A 21,589-nucleotide genomic window follows, 5' to 3' on the forward strand; every position below is an offset into this window, starting at 1 on the left:
GAATTACAAAGGCAGGCTTCCATTAAGCTTTCTCTACTTTTTAATTTAACTTAGCACTCAACCCAGTGGACTGATTTGAGTTTGGGACGAGACCCAAGCCGTTCCAGTGCAGAGCGAGGCTGGTTGAATAGCTTGGTGGAAATGATTGCCTTTGTCAGGAGAGCCCTTCAAACACGTGTGTTTTGCACGTGCGCCTGCTCATGCAGATAAACACACAAACACAGCTGACATGAAGTCTCGATCTTCCAGTCTTATTATTTGGTGTGAAGACCCATTACCCGTGTCTCACTTCTTTTCATACCACCTGTTTTCTCCATCTACTCTTCCACAGATTCATCCATGAATCTTAATTACCAGTGAATTCGAGCAGTTTCTTTCCTCTTCTGCGTCAACTCTCTGTGACCTTTAAGTGGAAGTCACAGTGGAAGTCAGTTGAACTAATACAGCAGAGACATATTGAGAAGTAAGAGCATTGCCGAGTTGATGCTATCGAGCGTTTTCGACCTGAACTGTTCAAGCAATGCAGGAAAAGCAGAGAGAGACACGAGTTCATTTCCATCTTGTGGATTGCTTGTTCTTTCAACACCAGTAATATCAGAACCTATTCATGCTCCAATTTTACTTCATTACTAAAGGCTCCTGTTTGGAACTGGGCATTGGGGCACATTACTAATACATGTTGTGTACTGTATAATGAGTTCGACTTGTGGAGTTTTGCCCTGTTGTGATGCTCTGTGTGTTGGTCACTAAAGCAACTGCAATCAGACCGCTGATCATTCCTGAGCTGACTCTGGTTGACCGTTACCTCTCTGCATCACTTGTGTTCTCACAACTGCCTTTTGTGTCCCTATTGTCTCCCAATTCCCCAGTTTTGTCTGTATCACTGTCCTGTCCTGTCTTTCTCAGTCTGTTCCCACTTCATGATCCTAATCTCTTCCAAATCCCTTTTTGTTTCTGCTCCTACTTTCTTTCTTCTCTGTTTTCTAGCAGTGCAAGCTCTAGTAAAGCTCCTTAGTTTCAGTATTTATTTGTCATGTTTAAGTGTACGTCACAGATGAGCTGTCGGGTAAAACACATATGCCAGTAATAAGATCTGTGCCTGGAGTTCTGGTCGTTTTAAAAGGATTTTATGTGCTTGACCTGGTGGTTAAGAAAGTCGGAAGATAAGATTGTCTCAGTCATTGGATGGAGGTAAGTGCAGTATATCCTGGATGGTCCTATGAGTAGTTTTGGAAGTGTGGTTCTTTGTTTTATTGAATAGCAAACTACCAAGATCTTCCACAGGCAGGAAGAATAACATTTCACCATTTCAAACTAATCAAACATCTCGGAGTACTTTCCGATATCAAGTTCATTAATGTTGGAACAAGAGGAAATGCTTCATTACAAAGTTGTTCCTTATAGTTACATCACATTGAACTTTATTAATGGGAAGCATATTATGGGCCAAAACTACTTTCACCTGTAAAACATCGTTTATTAGATCACTGCCAACCTGCAGTAATGTTGATCCTTAAATAGTTTTTAATTTTAGGTTTGCGTCCATAATTTCCTGCTATATTTGAAGCTTTCAGTGCCGGGCAACTAGGTTTATGTGGAACAGATACTGGGTAGTGTGGTATGTTGTGTGATTGCTGTTTACTTATATCATGTGTACATTGTCTTTTTTTTTTTTTTTATAATAATTCCACCGCCTACATGTTAATAGCTGACAGCTAGAGATGACCTTAGCTCAGCACAGTGCTTGCAGTAAAACTTGGACATGTTTTATTTCAAGAAATAAATGACTAACTAATTGCATTATTGCCTCAATGCCATGCTCGTCAATTATAACAAGAAATTAAACTAAAACTATTTCTTGACAAACAAGGATTGTGTCCCCAGTCTCTGAAATTGTTCTGTTTTTCTTGACAATTAGTTTGCACATGGCACGGCGACAAAGAGATATATTTAGTCTGTGTCATTGTTCTGACTTGTAGCACAAATAAAAAACAAAGTGACTTTGTGAGGATCAATGAAGCACTTATTACCGTGGCAGCTGTGCAATGGATACAACAGTAATTGGGAAATTTGAGGTGATGTAAACAGAAAATGTACTCTGGTGAGTTATTAGCTGTGGAACATGGTTTGCTGCTTCTTGGAGGGAGACTGGTGAGATGGTGCCCTGAACAGAATTAGTCAGAGGTCCCTTAAGTAGAGGTGGGGAAACCAACCCTTTTTTCCAACTTCACTTAGAGGCGGTACATCAGCAAATACTAATTAGTTATTTAACTTGGTCTCTTGTATTCACCGTTTGTCTTTCCTACTTTCCTCTTCCTTCTCTTCCCTTCTCCCTCTTCTCATTAGCATTCATTTCAATTTTCACTCCTGTTATAATCCTCCTCTCTTTTCTATTCTCCCCAACTCTTTCCCTCCGTTATCTTTCCTTCTTTCATTCTCTCCTTCGGTGTTACTTTCTGCCTCCCATCTCTCTCCGCCTCTATCTTTCTCTCTGTCCTAGCAGTCCAGTTAATTGCCTCCAAAGTTCACTCTGTCTCTGGGCTAATGCAATTTAAGTAGGGTCGGAGCCCCTTCATCAGCCCAGCGCTGGCATTTCATTAAGTCTACTTGGGTGTTAGCTTGCAAGCAAGTGGGGGTTTCGCTCCATCAGCTCATCATTAGTAATTAATACACTGATAGGATTAGCTGCAGCATGAGGCTGGTGGCAAGTGGTCGCTCTGGTGTTGCTAGTTGGAGAGGGCATGTGTGTGATATGGCCTCCAGCGCTGCCGGTGATGAGAAGTCTGTTAGAGAGTAATTACATGTGTGGTGGGAGATTTTGTGTTTTTAGCATTTATATTTACATGAAAATGTGCGAACAGGTGACCTGATCCCAGAATCATTTAACTTAATACAAGAAGCGTATTAAGTTGCAAAAATTCATTATTGTCATCACTTTTCAAGAAAAAAAAGAAAATCCTATTTTTTGTTAAAAACAACAAGAACAAAATATTGCATTGAAACCTCTGATTGTAGTCGGATGCAAACAGACGCTTTTACCCAATTATACATGCATTTGCATTATTTCTTCATGGATGTGCAACTACAGATGTGTGCATGTGTTCGCACTTGAATTGGTATCAATGCTAGCGCGCATGACGGCTTTCCCATGCATGACCGGGGGGGGGGGGGGGGGGTTGAGGAGGGGGGGGGGGGGTGGCTCTCCACAGCTTTAATTACATCATTATGGTTGGGATGGATCTCCATCTGCTCAGCCATTACTCCTGTCCCATTCTGGGCTGACCCACACTGCGCCTCAGAATTAGACACACACAGGCTAAATGGCCCTGCTAAATTATGAAGCTATTAGATATGGGAGGCTATTTTAGAACATATGTATTCACACAGAGAGAGGAATGAAGAGAGAGAAAGGGGAAGATGAACTGAGGTAGACAGAGCAATAGAGAAAAAATAGAAATGTGAGAAATGAGAGATGAAGCCCGAAGAGATTTTGAAAAATGAGAGCCAATGAAAGCAACAGAAGGAATGTGCAGATAGAATGATAGAGTGGAGGAAGTGAACTTTCTCTGTCTGGCCGGAGTTTCAGCATGCTTGTTCTCGACTATTGTTAGAAGTTGATAAGATTTTTATGAAGCATGATAAGACGTTGATGGATTTCACTATGGATCATGCAGACAGATAGGGAAATGGAGGACACAATTTTTTACAGCGGTCATCAAAAGCACCCGGTCATGTCAACGGCCCTCCTCCATCTCAAAGTTTGGGATTTTTTTTTTTTTTTTTTTTTTCAGGATTTGTGATGCAGGTTAATGCAAACTGCAGTAAATTACAAAACCCACTGCTGACAACATCTGAAGCTAATCTTCTTTTAAAATGAATGACATTTAATTTCCATCGTACATTTAAATGTGATTTAAAAATAGAAGGATTAGTCAGCTAAATGTTTGTGGAGTGATGCAACTGAGCTGAGTGGTCATGTTGACAAGAAATGGTTGTTTCACCGCATGTTATGAAAAGGTGAAATGTAAATACAATCAAAGGGACAGTGGAAGGAGAGTTAAGTTTCTAAGCGTGTAAGCACTTCAGTGAGCCGCAGTGCTTGGCAGTATCAAAGCACATGGTCCAAATTTTTAAATCAAAGTCAGCAACGGCGACTTCATATTTTGCAGTCCAACACTACAATCATTTTACCTCACAGAGAGCAACTATTGGATTCAGCTTCATGTTCCAGTGAGGTGGTGAATATATATATATATACATCTGAGTATTCAAGCCATGAATAAGTCTTCATGTCACAGTATCTGAGGTGACGTAATGTCAGGATGAGGCATGTGAATGCAATACATTTGGGAATAACAGTAAAATTCTTAAAATTTTTTCTTTTATAATTTTCTTTTTTTTCTTCTTCTTTTTGCCATGTTGTTGTGTATTAATTAAATAGTATATGCAAATATTACAGCAGTTGTTCGTGTTTCTATTAGTTTTGTCTTTGTTATCTATTAAGAAAATGTTCATCTATGTTTTATGGACTTCTAGATCAGTTTGGAAAAACTATGATATATATATATATATTTATATTTCATCTGCTATTGGAAATAATATATCATTTTTCTTGTCCTTTTGACGCTCTGTCATTATGTGTATTTGAGTTGCATTTGGCATGTGCTTGTAAAAGCTCGAACATGCGTCATCAAGTTTAAATACAATTCTCCATTCGAAAATCAAACTGAAATACTTCCTATACGTCGATTCCCTTTTGTTTTTAGCTTTTGACAGAGTGCTTCCTGTGTTGTTCAGGTCCTGCTAATGGAGTACCTGGATGTGAAGAACAGCCGCAGTGCCACAGAGCCGTCGGCTCAGCTCTCTTACGCCAGCACTGGCAGCGAGTTTGCAGCCTTTTTTGCAAAGAAAAAACCACAGCGTGCCAAGCAGTCGCTCTTCAAGTAAGGAGTTCACCTTTTTCTGTTTGATTTGTGCTCATCCAAAGACGATGAAATATGAAACAATACATCACAGCAACAGGCTTATTAATATTGGTCATCGACCTCGAAAATCCATATCACCATATTGTACTGTCGTGTCCACTTGTTGAACCTTTCACGTGGTTTATAGGTTCGAATCGTCTTCCCATGCCATCAGCATGAGTGCCTACCTGAGAGAGCAGAGGCGAGAACTCTACAGCAAGAGTGGAGAATTACAAGGTGAGGATGGGGAGAGTGTGTGTGTGTGTGTGTGTGTGTGTGTGTGTGTGTGTGTGTGTGTGTGTGTGTGTGTGTGTGTGGGGTGGTGGTGGTGGGGGGGGGTTGGGGGGCAGGGATGAACTGAGGAATGGAGAGTGGAGACATATAGAAGGGTCCTTTTTTTTTTTTAATAGCTGGGCTGGATAAGTGTGGAAAGATAGCGAGATGAAGAGAGAGGGGGAAAGAGATGATGGCCAGAAGGTGTGAATAGTATTGGCAGAAATGTGAAGAAGGGGGGAAATGTGGCAGAGAAAGGAGCATATATTGAATATGGATAGCAGTGTGGGAGATAATGCAGGACAGAAAAGAGAAGTGTGAACATAGCGAAGGTTGAGGTCGGTTGAATGGATGTGGAGGGAGGTAGGGAGGTTAGAGTGTACGAGTTGACTTAGAAAACCTAAGCAGCAGAGATCCTGAAGAATACTGAAAAGACAGAAGTAGATAGCTGCAGATGAATGTACAAGTGGAGAGATTCTAAAGAGGAGTGTGGCTTGCTTTGAAAGGGAAGAGGCTTGAAGAGGGTGAAGGGAGATGAGGGTGATTTTTGGTCATGTTTGGCGAAGATGGAAGTGTGTGCGTGTGTGTGTGTGTGTGTTTGTGTGTGTGTGAGGTGGAAGGGCCTATGGGCAGACGGTGATGGGGAGATTTTGGATGATGAAAAGGTGGACTGGAGAGCATGAGGGAGAAGTGACTGGAGAAAGGAAAGGCACGTTGCAGTTCGAAAAGTTGCACTTAGGAGAAGCGAGGCAGACAACAGGAGTGCGGAAAGGGGAAGCAGCGATAGAGAAAGAGACTGACGAGATGCAGAGAGCAGGGTGACTTTGCAGAATCCGCCTACAGGGGAGAGGCCTTGAAAACCTCTTGCTCACACACACACACACACACACACACACACACACACACACACACACACACACACACACACACACACACACACACACACACGCACACACACACACACACACACACACACGCACACACGCACGCACACACAAAAAACTAGCGCAGTGAGTGAGCTACACAGCCAGACCCTGGAGACTCTGAACTGTTCAGCTGCCCCTACTACTTCTCTTGGTCTCTCCCTCTCTTTCTGGCTCTCTGTTCCTCTGCCTGTGACCTTGAGGTTTCAATCAGCGATGCCTGACAGCGCTGTTTGCTGCTGTCTGTTCCTTTTTCCGTTTTCCACACCGAGCTCCTTGTTGACATTATATGGGTAAAATAGAAAAGAGATGAGATGGACAATAACAGAACAGTGCTTTTAATTTGTAGAAACTACTCCCCCAAGTAGTGCAATAATGATCCTTTGTCAATATCAGCATCTAATTATGACTATTGTGGGGAAACTGTTTAAATAATGGGGAATTGATTCTGCCTGTTTAAGTATTTTACACAAGAACAGCTCAAGAATGGCCGACGTGACAAACAGCAGTGGAAAACATTACAATGCAGGCTGTAATTCTTTTCTTGACAAGAAATGCCACTCATACAGCGGCGAGTCTGTAAATATATGCAAAATCTTCTGCCTCAGCTTCCCCCCTGCTACAAAAAGAACAGCATTGATTAACTGCGGATAAAGGAAAACCCCAAATGGTGTTCATATAACGGCTCACTTTTTCTTTTTTTTTTTTTTTTTTCTTCTTCCATCTGTCGGCGCCTCAGAGAGGAGGTTGAAAAAATATTTTTTTGACTGACTGAATGCCTCGGAGCGTTTATAAGAAGATGAGATTTCTCTGGGCTTTCATTTCACCTGTCACAATCAGTAGTAGCGGCCACAAGCGCAGGCCAGGGCCTGAATGGCTGAAAAGAGATTGAAGGAGTAAGAAATCATTTAGAAAGTGAAATAAGTTGACTGTGATGTAGTGAGGGGAAAGATGGATGGAGGGAACGAGGCACGAGGAGGAAGGTTAAAAGTCATTGTTTTCATCAGGGTCCAGCGAAGAAACCATTAAGAGATTTCTGAAGGAAGAAATTAGAAAAATATGTATTGAGACAGTGTGGAAAGGGACTTTTTCCTCTCGCTTCAAATTAAACTCACTGTAGGGACGGAGGGAGAGGAAAATAGTTAGAAATGAGAGATTGAGTTGATGAATTCTTCAGGCTCTGGGATTACTCAACACTTAAAGCTTAGTCATGTGTGTCTTTCGGTCTCTCTACTTGGAGTTTCCTAAACTCTTTTTTTTTTTTTTTTTTTTTTGCTCTCAATGGTCTGCTTCAAGTCAATATAGTTATTAATTCAAACGCTCACCAACACAGCATTGGAAATAAGAGTTTGATTGTTCATTTTAAATCCAGCCATGCACCGTTAACGAATGCATAAAAATGGAAATGAACAAAAATAAAATACAAAGTTACAACTACAGATTCTTATGTAGTTGGTGCTGAAGTTGTTGCTGTATTTGCTGCATTTTTCACTTTTTGGGGATGTTTTCTGGAGTTGCACCGATATGTACAGAGGTTTTAGGGACAATATAAAGATAGAAAACAACAACCGATGATTATATGTGTTGTGGCAAATACAATGCGGAACTATTAAGAGGACAGTAAACATATGGTATATTTTTAGATTTACAAGTTTATGCTTCCAACACATAATCTAAACTGTATTTATACACAGTATATATATATCATAATATAAATTAACTATAATATAATAATCTATATATGTACAATGGTGGATCAAACAATTCTGAGACTGCTCCTGTTGGCGCATGCACGGAACGCAGGGATAAGCTATAACCTTCATGAGTAAATATTCCAAGTATTTATGTCCAGTATTTAAGTCGCTTAATCAAAATCTGCACCGTGTTTTGCACACGTTTTGTGACCACTGGTATGTTCACATTCGCGAGTTCATCGTGGATCTGAAAATGTACGTTATAAAATGTTAATAACGCGGGTGCAACAAAACTTGGAATACTTACCCCCCGCCTGCATGCTCCGTGCACATCATGGTGCTGTGCTGCCTTCGCGCCCAACAGGAGCACTCTCTGAACTTTTTGGTTGACCCCTCGTGCATACAGTATTTGTAAACACTATATTGCGCATCGCTTATAGTTTTTACGTGATCAAATTAATGTAAGATACATCACTTGCTCTGAAACATGACAGCATTTCATCCGTCTTCGTGTGAGTTAAGAGATCCCACGTAGTGTAAGTAAAGATCAGAAGAGTGGTATTAATTTAGACTTTGTGTAATGTTTTTTCGGCCTATTCACACTCGCATATCTCTAATGGGTTTTAAATTAATCTGTAATAACTGTAATTTATGTCTCCTAAGTGTTGTATAGACCTGTCATATATCATTGCACACAGGCGCATATTCACACGCCTCACACACGTGCAAACACACCAGGGGACTTAATTGCTTGGCTTCTCAGCTTGTACGCGTCAATTAATCCAACGCTTCATCTAAAGACTTTATTACAGCTCCATATGTGTCCACATCTGGAATATGTGATCTGAGCGTGTGTAGTGAAGCTGCTCTGGTTTGTAGATACTATTCACATACACATCAGATCCTCGGCTGTCTGCCGGTATATGGACATGGTGTGCTGGTGTGCTCGTGTCCTTTACAAAGCACTACTTCAGAATCAAAGAAGCCCATCCAGATTCGATCCCAGTCTCCATGAATAAATGATGGAAACATATTTTTTTTTTTCCACCTATAGATTGTGTTACCATTCCCTAGAATATCCCTGTGCATGTCCCCCCAACCACTAGACTACATCCTCGCCCTCTGCTTTATTTTTTTTTCCGTATTGCCTCTCTGTCGCGTGTAGCCATCAGAGTACCCCAGTGGTCTTTTGAGAGGTGAAGTGTGAATATATCGCTATAACAACCGCAGTCTTGCAACATGCCGTAATGCATTTACAGCATTTAAAAAAAAAAAAGAAGTTTTATTTCTCTTTGTATCACCGTCGCTCATTGTGTTTCATACGGTATTGCCTTGCCCCGGGGCACGTTTGAAGTGACAATCCCTCTCCATATGATACACAAAGCCTTTCTATCACCACAGGCTTGCCCCGGATTGCAACGTAAACAAACATACACCTATCAGTTTTCCCTGCAGGCGTGCGCACACACTCCCATTCCCAATTCCCCCACCTCTGACCTCCCTCCACTCCTCAGGCGTATTCATAATCAACTGGCTTCCAAATCTATTTCACACATTCCCTGTTTTCCTTTTGATATTCAAATAGACTTTGTAGACAGTGTGTGTGGCAAAGAAAGCAGTCTGGCTGCGTCTCCCTGTGCAAGCAATCTAGTTACAAACAGTTCGCCTTACCCACCATTAATACTTCACACTAAGTCCGAGGTAGAGAGAAAAAGCCCATGTTCTATGAGGGGGTTCTTGATTATGTATAACAGCATTACATTTCCTGTGACAGAGGACTGTACGGGGAAAAGAGGGGGGAGGGGAAGGTGAAGAGAGTTGGGAGACCAGAAGTGGTGTTCCTTGTCAAGCTGATTTGTACACCCTGAAGGGGAGGGGGGGGGGAGGGAGGGAAGGGGGAGAGGTGCAAATGGAAAACTGTCTAGCGGGAGACACGGGGATGGAGGTGATGGTAGGTGATGGTAGGTGGGATATTCAGGGTGGGGCTGGCAGATGTTGAAAGCCATGTACTCACAGGTGTGTGTGTGTGTGTGTGTGTGTGTGTGTGTGTGTGTGTGTGTGTGTGTGTGTGTGTGTGTGTGTGTGTGTGTGTGTGTGTGTGTGTGTGTGTGTGTGTGTGTGTGTGTGTGCGTGCGTGCGTGCGACATGGCCCTACAATAATATTACGATATATCTGGGTATTTTTGCAATAACGATATTCTTGACGATATAACAAAATACTGAAAAATATTCAATTATTGTTTTTGCTTGTTGCTCGATAAGCTAAAAGAGGTATATGATACAGTTCCGCTGCCTAACGGTATGACTTCATTTTGTCAACAGGTCGGAAAATTGCCTTTATCACGATATGAATTTGTTCGATTTTCTGAAAAATTACTGCTGCTATTATAGAGATCGATATGATATGGCACACCTTTGCTTCGAAGAGACACATCACCTCATTGACTGCCACCCAAAAACAGCACATTCTGGCGTCGCCCCTTCTTCATTTAGAAATCTCCTCAGGAAAACGAATCCGTGCTTTCCACCTGTTCTCTGATTCTGTGGCAAACGAGCACAAAACAAGAACAACACTACAATCAGCTCCTCTTAGGTCGCACTTCAAAAGGTCCTTAAATTGATGTTTGTTGTAGAATCACTGACTTGCCTTTTCAGTTATCCTTTTTCCACTCATTCGTTCTCTTCATTTGCCGGCAGAATTCAAGGATAATGGCTGTTTTCACCCATCTGGTGCAGTGATCAATACTTGACTTCCACCGACCTTATTTATCATATTCATAAATGGAACGTTAGGTGGAATTGAACTTTTTCGATGTAAAAGTCAATAATTGTTATGGGATTATGATGCCTGAATGTCAAAGACACCTGCTTAGCTACTAATGATGCCCCTGACTCTCATTTTTATTTCTTTCCTCCACTCCTTAGTTTTTTTTTTTTTTTTTTTTCTTTTACAATGATGCTCCATCAGGTTTTGGTGTTTCATGTTCATGTGTCCTTTCTGTTTTTTTTTTTTGGTGTTAAATTGCTCTTTGCTGCTTGAAGATTTAATAGATGCTGTGTGTGTATGTGTGGGTATCTCGCTCAACAAATCTTATGCAAATTAAATCCAGTCAAAGTAAGCAACATGTATGCTTAGTATAGACCCATCCTAAGTAAATGCCAGTCAAATTATTCGATTAAATCCAATATTTATAGTAACATGATGCTTGGAGAAAATTAGATCCAATTTTAACATATTTTTCCCAGGAGGCATCACTCTTGTATTTGAGCTCAAATATTTATACTTGGTTGTGGAATTATTTTTTTTTAACTGATTTATAATTTAACTGTAACTCCTTCAGCCACTTTAAATTGTAAATTAGATGCTGTGTGCTGCAAAATAAAAGTCATTGTCTGTGTTGAACGTCTCCGTTCCAAAACACGTGCACATCATTGTGCAATAGATTACATTTGTTAGGCATACATGATTTAAAATGGCGAATAATATATTTACAACTATAGAAGGTAATACATTTATTAGACGCTTCTGAAGTTTTACCACAGACTAAAGACATTTTTGGGAAATAATTTTACACTCGGTAAAGGAATATTTTCTTCAAGTTGCAGGCCTAACTTTTTTTTAATTGACTTAACCTCAACCAAAAGAAGACAAAAAAAAAATGGAATAACATGATTTGACTCCACTCATACAGAATATCATCAAGTTTGCGATTCATTTTTTTTTTTTTTTTTTTTTTTTTTTTTAAATCTGTCATTCACATGGCCATCATTCCTTGTCACATCAATGACCGTTGAGAGCTGTCACAGTGGCCAGATGTGGGTGTACATAAAGTACACGTGCCGCATTGTGTCACGTATGACATGTACAACACGCTGTACGTGAATGACATGTTGTAAGCGACTCGGTACACCACAGGAATATCACCAGAAAATGACACGTTTTCCTTCTTGCCAGACCTTTATGAATAGCTTTGCTCCAGCCTCGACATGACTGGGGTGGTAGATAAAATCCAAGCTGCCGCTGTTACCTGACAGGCTATTACCGTGAAAAGTCTTTATTTGCGCTCACCATGAAAGCAAGTACAGAGCACATCTGCATATTGTGGGAAACGGGGCGCACATGCACATCATTGCAAATGCCCTTGCTCACAGTGGTTGTTTTCTCTGTGTTTGGACTCATCATGTTCAATTTGGTTTGTACATCGATATCAGCAAGGTTGATGATAATGGTTACAACAACATCAGAGATATGATTCCCCTCCCCTCCACTTTCAGGACACACACACACACACACACACACACACACACACACACACACACACACACACGCACACGCGCACATACATACACACACACAGTGTTGGATTCTCATCTGCTGTGGAACCAGTGATTGAATTACAGTGGTTCTGTTGCTGAAATTAGAGTGGAGCATGGAAACAGTGCAGAAAATGAACTGTGGCTTGTAACAATAATATTGGCTTTTTACTGGAGTGTACCTCACTCAGCCGCTGGTTATGTTACTGATGGACAGAAGCATGATAATGGAAAACGCATTGCAGGCAGTTATTTAACCTACTGAATTTAACCATTTTATGGGATATTTACAGAATTGATCCCAGTATCCGTATCAGCATCTGCACCCTGTATCAATTCATTTAATCATGGCTCTCCACTTACAGGCAAAATATGAATTACCAGATGATTATTTAAGCTCTGGCCAGCAACAACTGCTGGAACACATCTCGGTACAAACCCAGGAGAAAAGCTAGATGTCAAGCGAAGTGACTCTCATATCATATAATTGGATGTGTTTGTTTACTCAAACGCCAAATGTCAAACGCCGGAAATATACGTCTCCAAACAAACAACGAAGGCAGCTCGGTATCACGGCAAAGCATGCAACGCGCAGTCCCTCAGAGGACACCGTGTCGCGCGGGCGCGCAAAGCATGCGCGCGTAATACCGAGGTCAACGAAGGAGGTCACGAAAACGAAGTGAGTGATAAAGTCAGAGTACAGAGGAACGTTCACCCAGAACACCAAGGTTCAAGTCACTGAAAGCAACGTGGATTTCTTTTAAATGACGGAAGTAAAACTTCCATATTGATGGTACATTTTGAAGTTTGTTACATCGTCTTATTTTTTTAAGGATTTTCTCACTTCGGAGAAGAACATGTATTCCTCCTGGTGACTGGGCATTGACCTTTAGGAGAAAATAAACTACATCTCACTTTAATACCCGGTGAGATGAAACATAAACGCGTCGTAAGATTTTCAGGTGACATCGAGATTAAGACCAACACACTGGCGAGGTGTGAGAAAATGGAAAGTGGAGGAATATAAATGGCGGGCGGCTGCGAAGGACAACAAAGGGAGAATAGAGCAAGGTTGCAATAGTTTACACAGTGCAGACATTTAATCAGAGACAAAGACCTTGGTGGATTTCCTCTGCCTGAGGCTAATTTTAATCAGCATTGGTCATGTCATTATTGGCAGCTTTGACTGCCACCTGTGTGTTTACTTTTAATCTCGCGCTTTCTGATTGGAGAAGATGGAGAGAAGAACAAATGGGGGGGGGGGGGGGGGAGGTTGGAAGAAGGTCATGTGGGACTTGAGGTTGCAGAGACCTTGGCATGTACACACGCGCACGCGCACGCACACACACACGCACACACACACACACACACACACACACACACACACACACACACACACACACACACACACACACACACACACACACACACACCACCTACCTACCTCCCTCTTGTGTTCTCAGCGTGCAACAGGTTCTTCCGGTAAAGAAGGAGGTGTGCGATGTGCTGGCCGAGTCCCTGCTGGGTCCAATCAAAGATGTGATGGCACCTGGTTTTCTGGACGATTAGTTCTCCCGGGTCTTTAAACGCATCTCTCTTCTGCACACTCAACGTGTGCTGCATACGTGTCCGAGATCCCCCTTCAAGTTGCCCTTTCTAAGGATTCTTCCATTTTATTTCCTCCGAGATCTTCCTTATCAAAGTCGATGGTTAAGGACAAAGGCTGTTGCATTGTCCTTCACATTGTAAAGCTCCTTGAGACAAAATGCTGATCTTGAACCGTGTAAATAAAATTGACTGAACTCTAAGAACCTTGGACAAAAGGACCATATAAATGTGGTCCTTTTACCATCTCCATTTAGGTGTGGCGACGAAACGGCTAATTATGGGTCACGTGACACGCCTCTCATGTTGGCATTATGGATTCTGCTTCACTCCATCCCCCTAGAGGTCGGCACTGTTGGTTTGCAATTAGCCATTGACAGTAAAAGCACAGAAGCACTGTGGATGTTCTCTAACAAGCTGCATCATTCCATTTAAATGAATTGAATTCTGGAAATGCAGCTCTTATAATGTTGACGTGGTCAAGGCTAAACACACTGCTGATATATACAGTAACGACAAACACCAACAGTTCACCGAGTTTTTCATGTTTTCATTGGAGGAGTTTTTCAGACACACATTGACCAAAAACTGTGTTTTAATGAAGTGTTTTAAATCATTCCGATATCTAATTCTACTCAGATTTCACGTTCAGGTTTTTCGCCACAGGTTTCAAACATTTCTTGAATCGTAAGTTGTACCTGTGTACTTAAAAGTGTTCGGGGTGAACACGATGTCCGAAGCCACAGGAACTCGCAGCTCATTTCAGCATCGTCTCACTGTATCATGCCAAATCGTCTGTTTAAAAAAAAAAAATTGTATTTCATTTTTTTTATGACAATGAAAACCTTACATGTCAGCATTTTTTGCTAATTTTCCAACACTACTACGATGGGGTGGCAGATTTAAACTGCACTGACATTGCAAAAGTTCGAAAGAGAAACGATACGCATTGCGCACAATTAATATTCATTGTGCTACTGGAGTGAATTGTTGTTATACCACGAGTGACAGATGTGAATTCATTAAAATCAAGACCACGGAGACACATTGTATGCCACGGTGACACTTTTAATAATTAATCCAACTCGATTTACACCTGAATTTATTTATACTATCATTTATTCATACCGTTTATTCTCAGCTGCGGGGTGGATTTGGTCTCCTGGTTGGTGGAGCAGCACATACCATCCCATCAAATTAATTTTAATAATAGAAGGCTCTCATTAAGACCCAATCAGACATGAAGACAGTCTGAGTGGAATGGGATGCCCGGAATTGACCAGAGATTCATACATTATTGACACGGGAACCGATCTCATTAGATCAGCAGGTTTCAGCTCTGTGAGTATGCAGCCGTCTCCCTGCAAGCATGCTCGCACACTTCAACACATCTGATTTGTACATGGAGAATATTACCGGAGTTGATCACTCTCAAACTAATTTTCGTAGCGTAACGGCTGCAGACGAATGAGGCCACCGAGGGTGAAAATTGGATTATCCTACATTTTCCTTTCTGTTTGCACAATTTAGCTTGAAATGTGCAGCGCTGGCCAACAGCACAGATTAGGGGCCTCAATCAAAGGAAGAGCACTGCCTCAGTCTGCTTATGTACAGGCCGGCAATTACTGTACACACTGGAAAAGTGCTGATATTGCAGAATCCTGCCTTTCAAATGACACTTTGCATAGTTATTTGGGACAAAAATACATCCCAATAGGTTTGAGCGTGTTTTTAGTTTTTGCCTGATTTGACCGGCACAGCCAGTTGTTTTCAGCTTTGTGAGCCTACAGTCATTGTGTGTGTGTGTGCATGTGCGTGCGTGTGTGTGCGTGCATGTGTGTGTTGGGGACATGGTTGTGAGTCAATCACCTCCTCGGCCTCCTGCCAGTCACAATCAGAATCCCGCCCGAGCGATCACGCATGTCTTTGATCCTCTCGAGTTGACCTTTTTGACAACAAACACAAACCTGGCTGTGTTCGACTGTGATCGCAAGACGTGCATGGATGCTGTATTCACACATGGATTATACCTGGATTATGTTTGCAGAGACGGATATTTGAAAGGCCAGTGAAAGGTTTCCTTTACAATACAGTCCATGTTTATTATTTCAAATTTTGACTTTGCAGTGAAAACCCTTGCGACGCACCTTCTCATTGTCAAATACTATACATACTCAATGTTTGTGCTTCATGCAAGACTGAACAGGAAGGGCACATTTTCCATTGTCCTAATGATCACAACATTATGTATGTGATAATCTTTTATGAATATCTTGGTATCTTGAGAATTTGAAGACATTGCACATTTTGTGGAAAGATGATGGCAAGAAAAAAATAAAATACATGATTTTTAAAAACACCATTTGAAAGGACGAACTGCTGTGTGAGCCGCTGTCCTTTTTTAGTTTTTTTTCCCCCCACGCAGGCACACAAATTTACACTCTTGGACACAAAACCAATTGAAACCACTTGTAAATTAGGGATTATGACCGTTCCTCCGCCTGCCTGTCTGGCTTCCCTCATCTCGCCCTCTCTTGCAGGCTTGCAGATGCATACAGAAACACGCTGGTCTCAGGGGACACAGAAGTGTGTTAAAGAAGGCATCACACGTTCATTCTTTCCCGGCCCTAAATCTGGGCATGGCTGGAATTCATCACAGGATCAAACCCGTTTCTCATCAAACTCAGGAAAGTGTAGCTAATGCAATTTCACTGAGTCAGTGCCTGACTTGATTAGATGTGGGCTGGGGAGTGCATGGTAAGACACCGAAAGGGTCTGGGTGGGTGCCACTGTGTGAGTGGATTTCAGCATCTGGCACCTACGTAGTTTTGGTTTAGGCTCTCCGTGACGCTACACGCCTCACAATTGTGTGTGTTTAATGCCATTGTATGTGTACACACAGCAGTATCTCCACCTGTCTGTCTGTACCCATGGACATTGTTATGGATAGCTGTGTGTCATGTCTACTTAGGTGTGTGTGTGTGTGTGTGTGTGTGTGTGTGTGTGTGTGTGTGTGTGTGTGTGTGTGTGTGTGTGTGTGTGTGTGTGTGTGTGTGTGTGTGTGTGTGTGTGTGTGTGTGTGTGTGTGTGTTGCAGACGGAGCAGTGGTCCTCCAGGGGGATATCAGCACATTAGAATATGTCACTTCTTCCTTTCCAGTTTTCACTTGAGTGTCCCATTGAGCGCCAATTCCCCCCCCCCCTCCACCTTCCCACCACTAATCTCAGATTAGACCACACACCGAGGGACACAAATGCACTCAGACACTCATTATTAACACTAAGAAATACTCAATCACACAAGGTCTCACAAACAAAATTGTACTTTTGCACATAATGTCGAGAGAGGGCTGGCAGCAGTTTGGTGGCATCCTGACCCGAAGCCGGAGCCACCCTGTCACGTCTAGACAACTCCGGAAAAAATCCCATGCATATTAATGTCCTCCTATTTAATATTCATCAGCACTATGCCCTGTTGGCAGCTGGTCCCAGACCCCATGGATCAATGAGATTTCCTCCTCGCTCCTTTGTCTGACACAGATGCAGATGTTTAGAGCATGAAATTAAATTGGTCACCGTCATCGGGAATACATACTTGGTAGTCTATTTGGTGTTTTTAAGTGTGTTTTTGCGCGCGTTTGTGTGTAGCCGCCGGTTAGACATGGCTCCTGGAGCAAACAAGACGTAACGCTAACTTCCCCAGAATCTGTGACATGTTGATGTTGTTCATGGCAACTTGACTGTTTGCAAGTTGATGACGAGGAAACAAAAGTTCAGCCAGCTCTCTCAACACTGATGATCAGTGAGTGAGAGAGAGAGAGAGAGAGAGAGAGAGAGAGAGAGAGAGAGAGAGAGAGAGAGAGAGGAAGATGAGCAGGAGAGTGCGTTGGCGGCAGCTTTGTTTAGGAGCCTGTAATTGAGTCTTAATTGAATTGGCACCAAAGGAAGGATGAATGGATAGAGAGATGGAGAAAGACAGAATTTGAGTGAATTGGACCTCATCTTTGTCTCCACTTAGCAACACGGATTTGAGCTTACCGTGCAGGCAAATTTCATGGCAACAGATCAGAATCAGAAACCCTTGATTCGAAAGTTGTGGATTGAATGAAAGCTTCTCTTTTAATTTTAATGAAAATACGGAGGGCGTTCCCTCCCATACTTTTCAAATGAAACTTGTTCCATTAGAAATGTATTATGGAGCCCGCCACAGGGAACAATGGGTTGATATGCATTTGAATGCAAGGCCAGGCAGGCTGCGCAGGTAATGCAGAACAGGCTTTCGCACTCTGGTGAAGAAGTGTCTTCCTATTATAGCACAGGAGCTACTGCGAGGTCGTATTCGACATGGAAATGATGCAGAAGAAAACAGCAGAGCGAGGCTTTGTACCAAACCGAAAACAATTTGAGGACACGGACACAGACACGACACGCCCACGCACACACACACACACACACACACACACACACACACACACACACACACACACACACACACACACACACACACACACACACACACACACACACACACACACACAAACACAATCCTTTTGCTCTGCAATTTACCATATTGACACCAAGTTGCAATTTCTTCTCTATCAATTATATTGATTACTTCAGGATGAGCAGAGGTATGAGCTTCAGTGTTCTTTCTCTCCCCTATGATCTCCCCATTTTCCCCTGTATGCAGTTGCCCCCCCAACCCCTGCCCCATCCTCATCCTTTCCCAGGATGTTACATGGCAATGATTTTTTGATTAACCCTATTAACTGTGGGGGCATGAAGGGGGCATGAGCATGTGGGATGCATTTAGATGTGATGGAGAGCCAGGTTGATGGCGTAATGTGTCTATTATGGCTGATTGCGTACTCCTGTCATGATTAAATATTTTTAAAATAATTTCAATATAATTTAAGATTCATTTATTTTGTTTTTTTTTTTTTTTTTTTTTTTTTATTAATGGAGGGAAAGTCGATGTTCCATGCCCCTTCCAAGGAGATTAGAGTTCAGGGTCAGTTATACAGCAGGACCTGGGCATCTGCAAGCATACCTGCTATTTTAGTTGATGTAGGTACAACAGCAAAATGATACAAAATGGAGGGTGTGGTGATAATAAATTCACACTTTACATGTTACATGATCTGCCCCTGTGGAATATTGAATGGGGTTTTGTAGCAGCCTGGTGCCATGCGATTTAATAAAGGTGATCACAGTGAGCGTCTGTAATGGTTCTGTGCACTGGTGTGTCACAGCAGATCTATTCATTTATGTGGCCTGCTGTTTATTTCCAAAGTCTAAGACTTATTCTGCTGCAAAATACTAACAACTCACTTCATGTTGGCTCATTTGAAAGAACCTCCGACCTGTTTGCGCCTCTCCCTCCACCTTCGCAACGTGTACTTGGCACCAAAAGTACAATACAGCCGGACAAAGATAGGACTCCTGGCATCTTGTTAAAGGACACATCAGATTGGTGATGCCTATTAACAACGTATCTGGATGGGCCAATTGGCACACATCCACAACCCCCACCACAACACAATTGTGTAGAGATGTCCATTTCAATATGTTTGTTTTAGTGAATCCCTGTTTCTTGTGCTTCAGGTGGTGCTGATGACAACCTGATTGAAGGAGGAGAGATGAAGTTTGTGTGCAAGCCGGGAGCGAGGAACATCACTGTCATCTTCCAGCCTCTTCTCAGGTACAGCACCGAGTGACACGCTGAACATCCAGCCAAAAATAGATCTGGAAGTTGTTTTTAGACGTGTTTTTGGTTTATCGGGAAGGCGATTAGCAACACAAAACAGTACAGACGTACAGTACAGTACAGTATATGGTCTCTAATCTGCAGTGAGACTTTCTAATGGTTCTAATTGTTGATGTGGCGAAGCCTACTGTATGGGTAACTGCTGACATGGACTGCTGATGACTCTGGATTGAAAGGATTCACAAGAAAAAAAATACTTTCTTCACATCATCTTCTCACACAGCCTCAATTTAGATTTTTACAATATTGTGCAATAGAGCTGAGAGTAGGATGTCAGTGCTGCAATGCAAGTAAATCATTAATGGAAAACATGTTGTACCTCCAAAGAGTTTGTAATATTAACACTAAAGTATCTTCTTGATATGGGTAAAAGCATCCCAGTGCCGTTGTGGCAGGATAACATGAGGACATTCGGATGCATGACCTCGTTTCCAGCGATATGGGACTTAATTGGATCGGATTAAAATTAATTTAAAGAATGGAAAAACCCTGCCGTCTTTCCTGGAACATTTTGAGTAAAAATCCATTAACTTTACAACATGCATGTTGTGACATACTGATCTGTCAGAGAGGGATGGCCAGGCCGCTCAAGACACATGAAGCCCTGGCATGTGACTCAATACCAGTAAAATGGAAACGTAATTATATTACACAGACTCTCAGTGACTATCTATTGATTTCAACCTTCTTAATGTTTAGTCAGATATTGTAAATCAAACATGATGTAATGTTTTATACCTACAGTTCAAAATGTTTGTTGATACCATCCAGAAATTGGGATCGACTGCCACCCTCCCTTTTGTTTCCCATTAAATTGGACTATTCTGAAGGGCTGTCTTTGTGGTAGCGTTCTGTACATCTGGTAGTTTTCTATACAGCCCTGTGGTCCAAGTAGAGTCGGGTAAATCTAATAGTGAAACAATTTAATTGAATTGGCCTTCATGCAGTGATACATTACCTTCTGGGATCCATTAGACAGAGACGTTTCCTACTTCAACACGCTGGTGAATGGCCTAAATTTCTAGAATTTCCCATCTTGGTGCATACATGCATAAGGAGCAGGATAAACGTGCTTCTTTTGCAAACACCGCATGACTTAAATGTGTTAAACGCTGCCACAGATGTGTTGACTGTAAAAGTATCTGAATACTAAGCCGATGGAGTGCTCAGACACACACACACACACACACACACACACACACACACACACACACACACACACACACACGCACACACGCACACACGCACACACGTCTGGGTAACAACAGACAAACCTGTAAAAAGGCAACAAACAGTGCAAAACAGGTGTTTGTTTATTTCAGCATTCTGCTCAAGTCTACTGGAAGCTATATGATGTGTCTACTCTAACCACTACATGTTGGACTGACTGCTAAACAATATTGAATCACATCAGCCCATTAAGTTAGTGAAGCTAGAGTGCACTTTATCCATCAGAACCATTTGTTCTCTTCATCCCATCCCCAATAACCTAACCTGTATCGTCACTTGTCATGCTACTTTTTCTTTGACTGATTGATGCTCCTTGAAAGTAAATCCTTGGTTTCAGAGAGGAAAGACAGTATGTTTGTACGCGTGTGTTGAAGTGAGAGTGCAGGCATATTTGTACGTATGCTTTAATGTCTTTCTTTGCTGGTGGTTTTCGTGCTGAGTATCAAACTTTGATACTTTTACTGCACTGACAGAATTGTTTCGATACTTTCTGGTATACAAATGTGCCTTCTCATTTGCTACCAAATTTCGATACCTACGCTACATCCACATTAATACATTATTGTTTTAAACACATTTCAAATTTTTAATAGATGAAGCTTACCCTCCACAGATCTGTCATAGAAAGCAAAACAATGTTCATTACTTACTTGTCCTAATTTTGTGTCTGTCCACATATGACTTTATCACATCACTTCCCTTCACATTCCCTTTGTCTGTAGTTCACATGCATGTGCTATGCATACAGTCTTTCCTTTCTTTATATTTGATTTTGTTCTTTTGAAATACGTCAATAAAAAAATGCCGAAATGGATTGCCA

The 21,589-nt window shown here is 41.8% G+C and overlaps 1 protein-coding gene across 1 annotated transcript in view; it reads left to right on the forward strand.

The window, feature by feature from the left end:
• exoc4 (exocyst complex component 4) overlaps positions 1-21,589 on the forward strand; it is a 117,437-nt gene that overhangs the window by 19,260 nt on the left and 76,588 nt on the right. Inside the window, exons 9-11 of the mRNA XM_069700338.1 lie at positions 4,798-4,943; positions 5,113-5,201; positions 19,377-19,473. Coding sequence (XP_069556439.1) covers positions 4,798-4,943; positions 5,113-5,201; positions 19,377-19,473 — 332 coding nt within the window. The remainder of the gene's footprint in view (positions 1-4,797; positions 4,944-5,112; positions 5,202-19,376; positions 19,474-21,589) is intronic.

Source organism: Brachyistius frenatus, unplaced genomic scaffold, assembly GCF_029030835.1.
Source record: "Brachyistius frenatus isolate BFR_SWC_R1_liver_20210118 unplaced genomic scaffold, ASM2903083v1 Contig_33, whole genome shotgun sequence".
In the NCBI taxonomy this organism is placed as follows: Eukaryota; Metazoa; Chordata; class Actinopteri; family Embiotocidae; genus Brachyistius; species Brachyistius frenatus.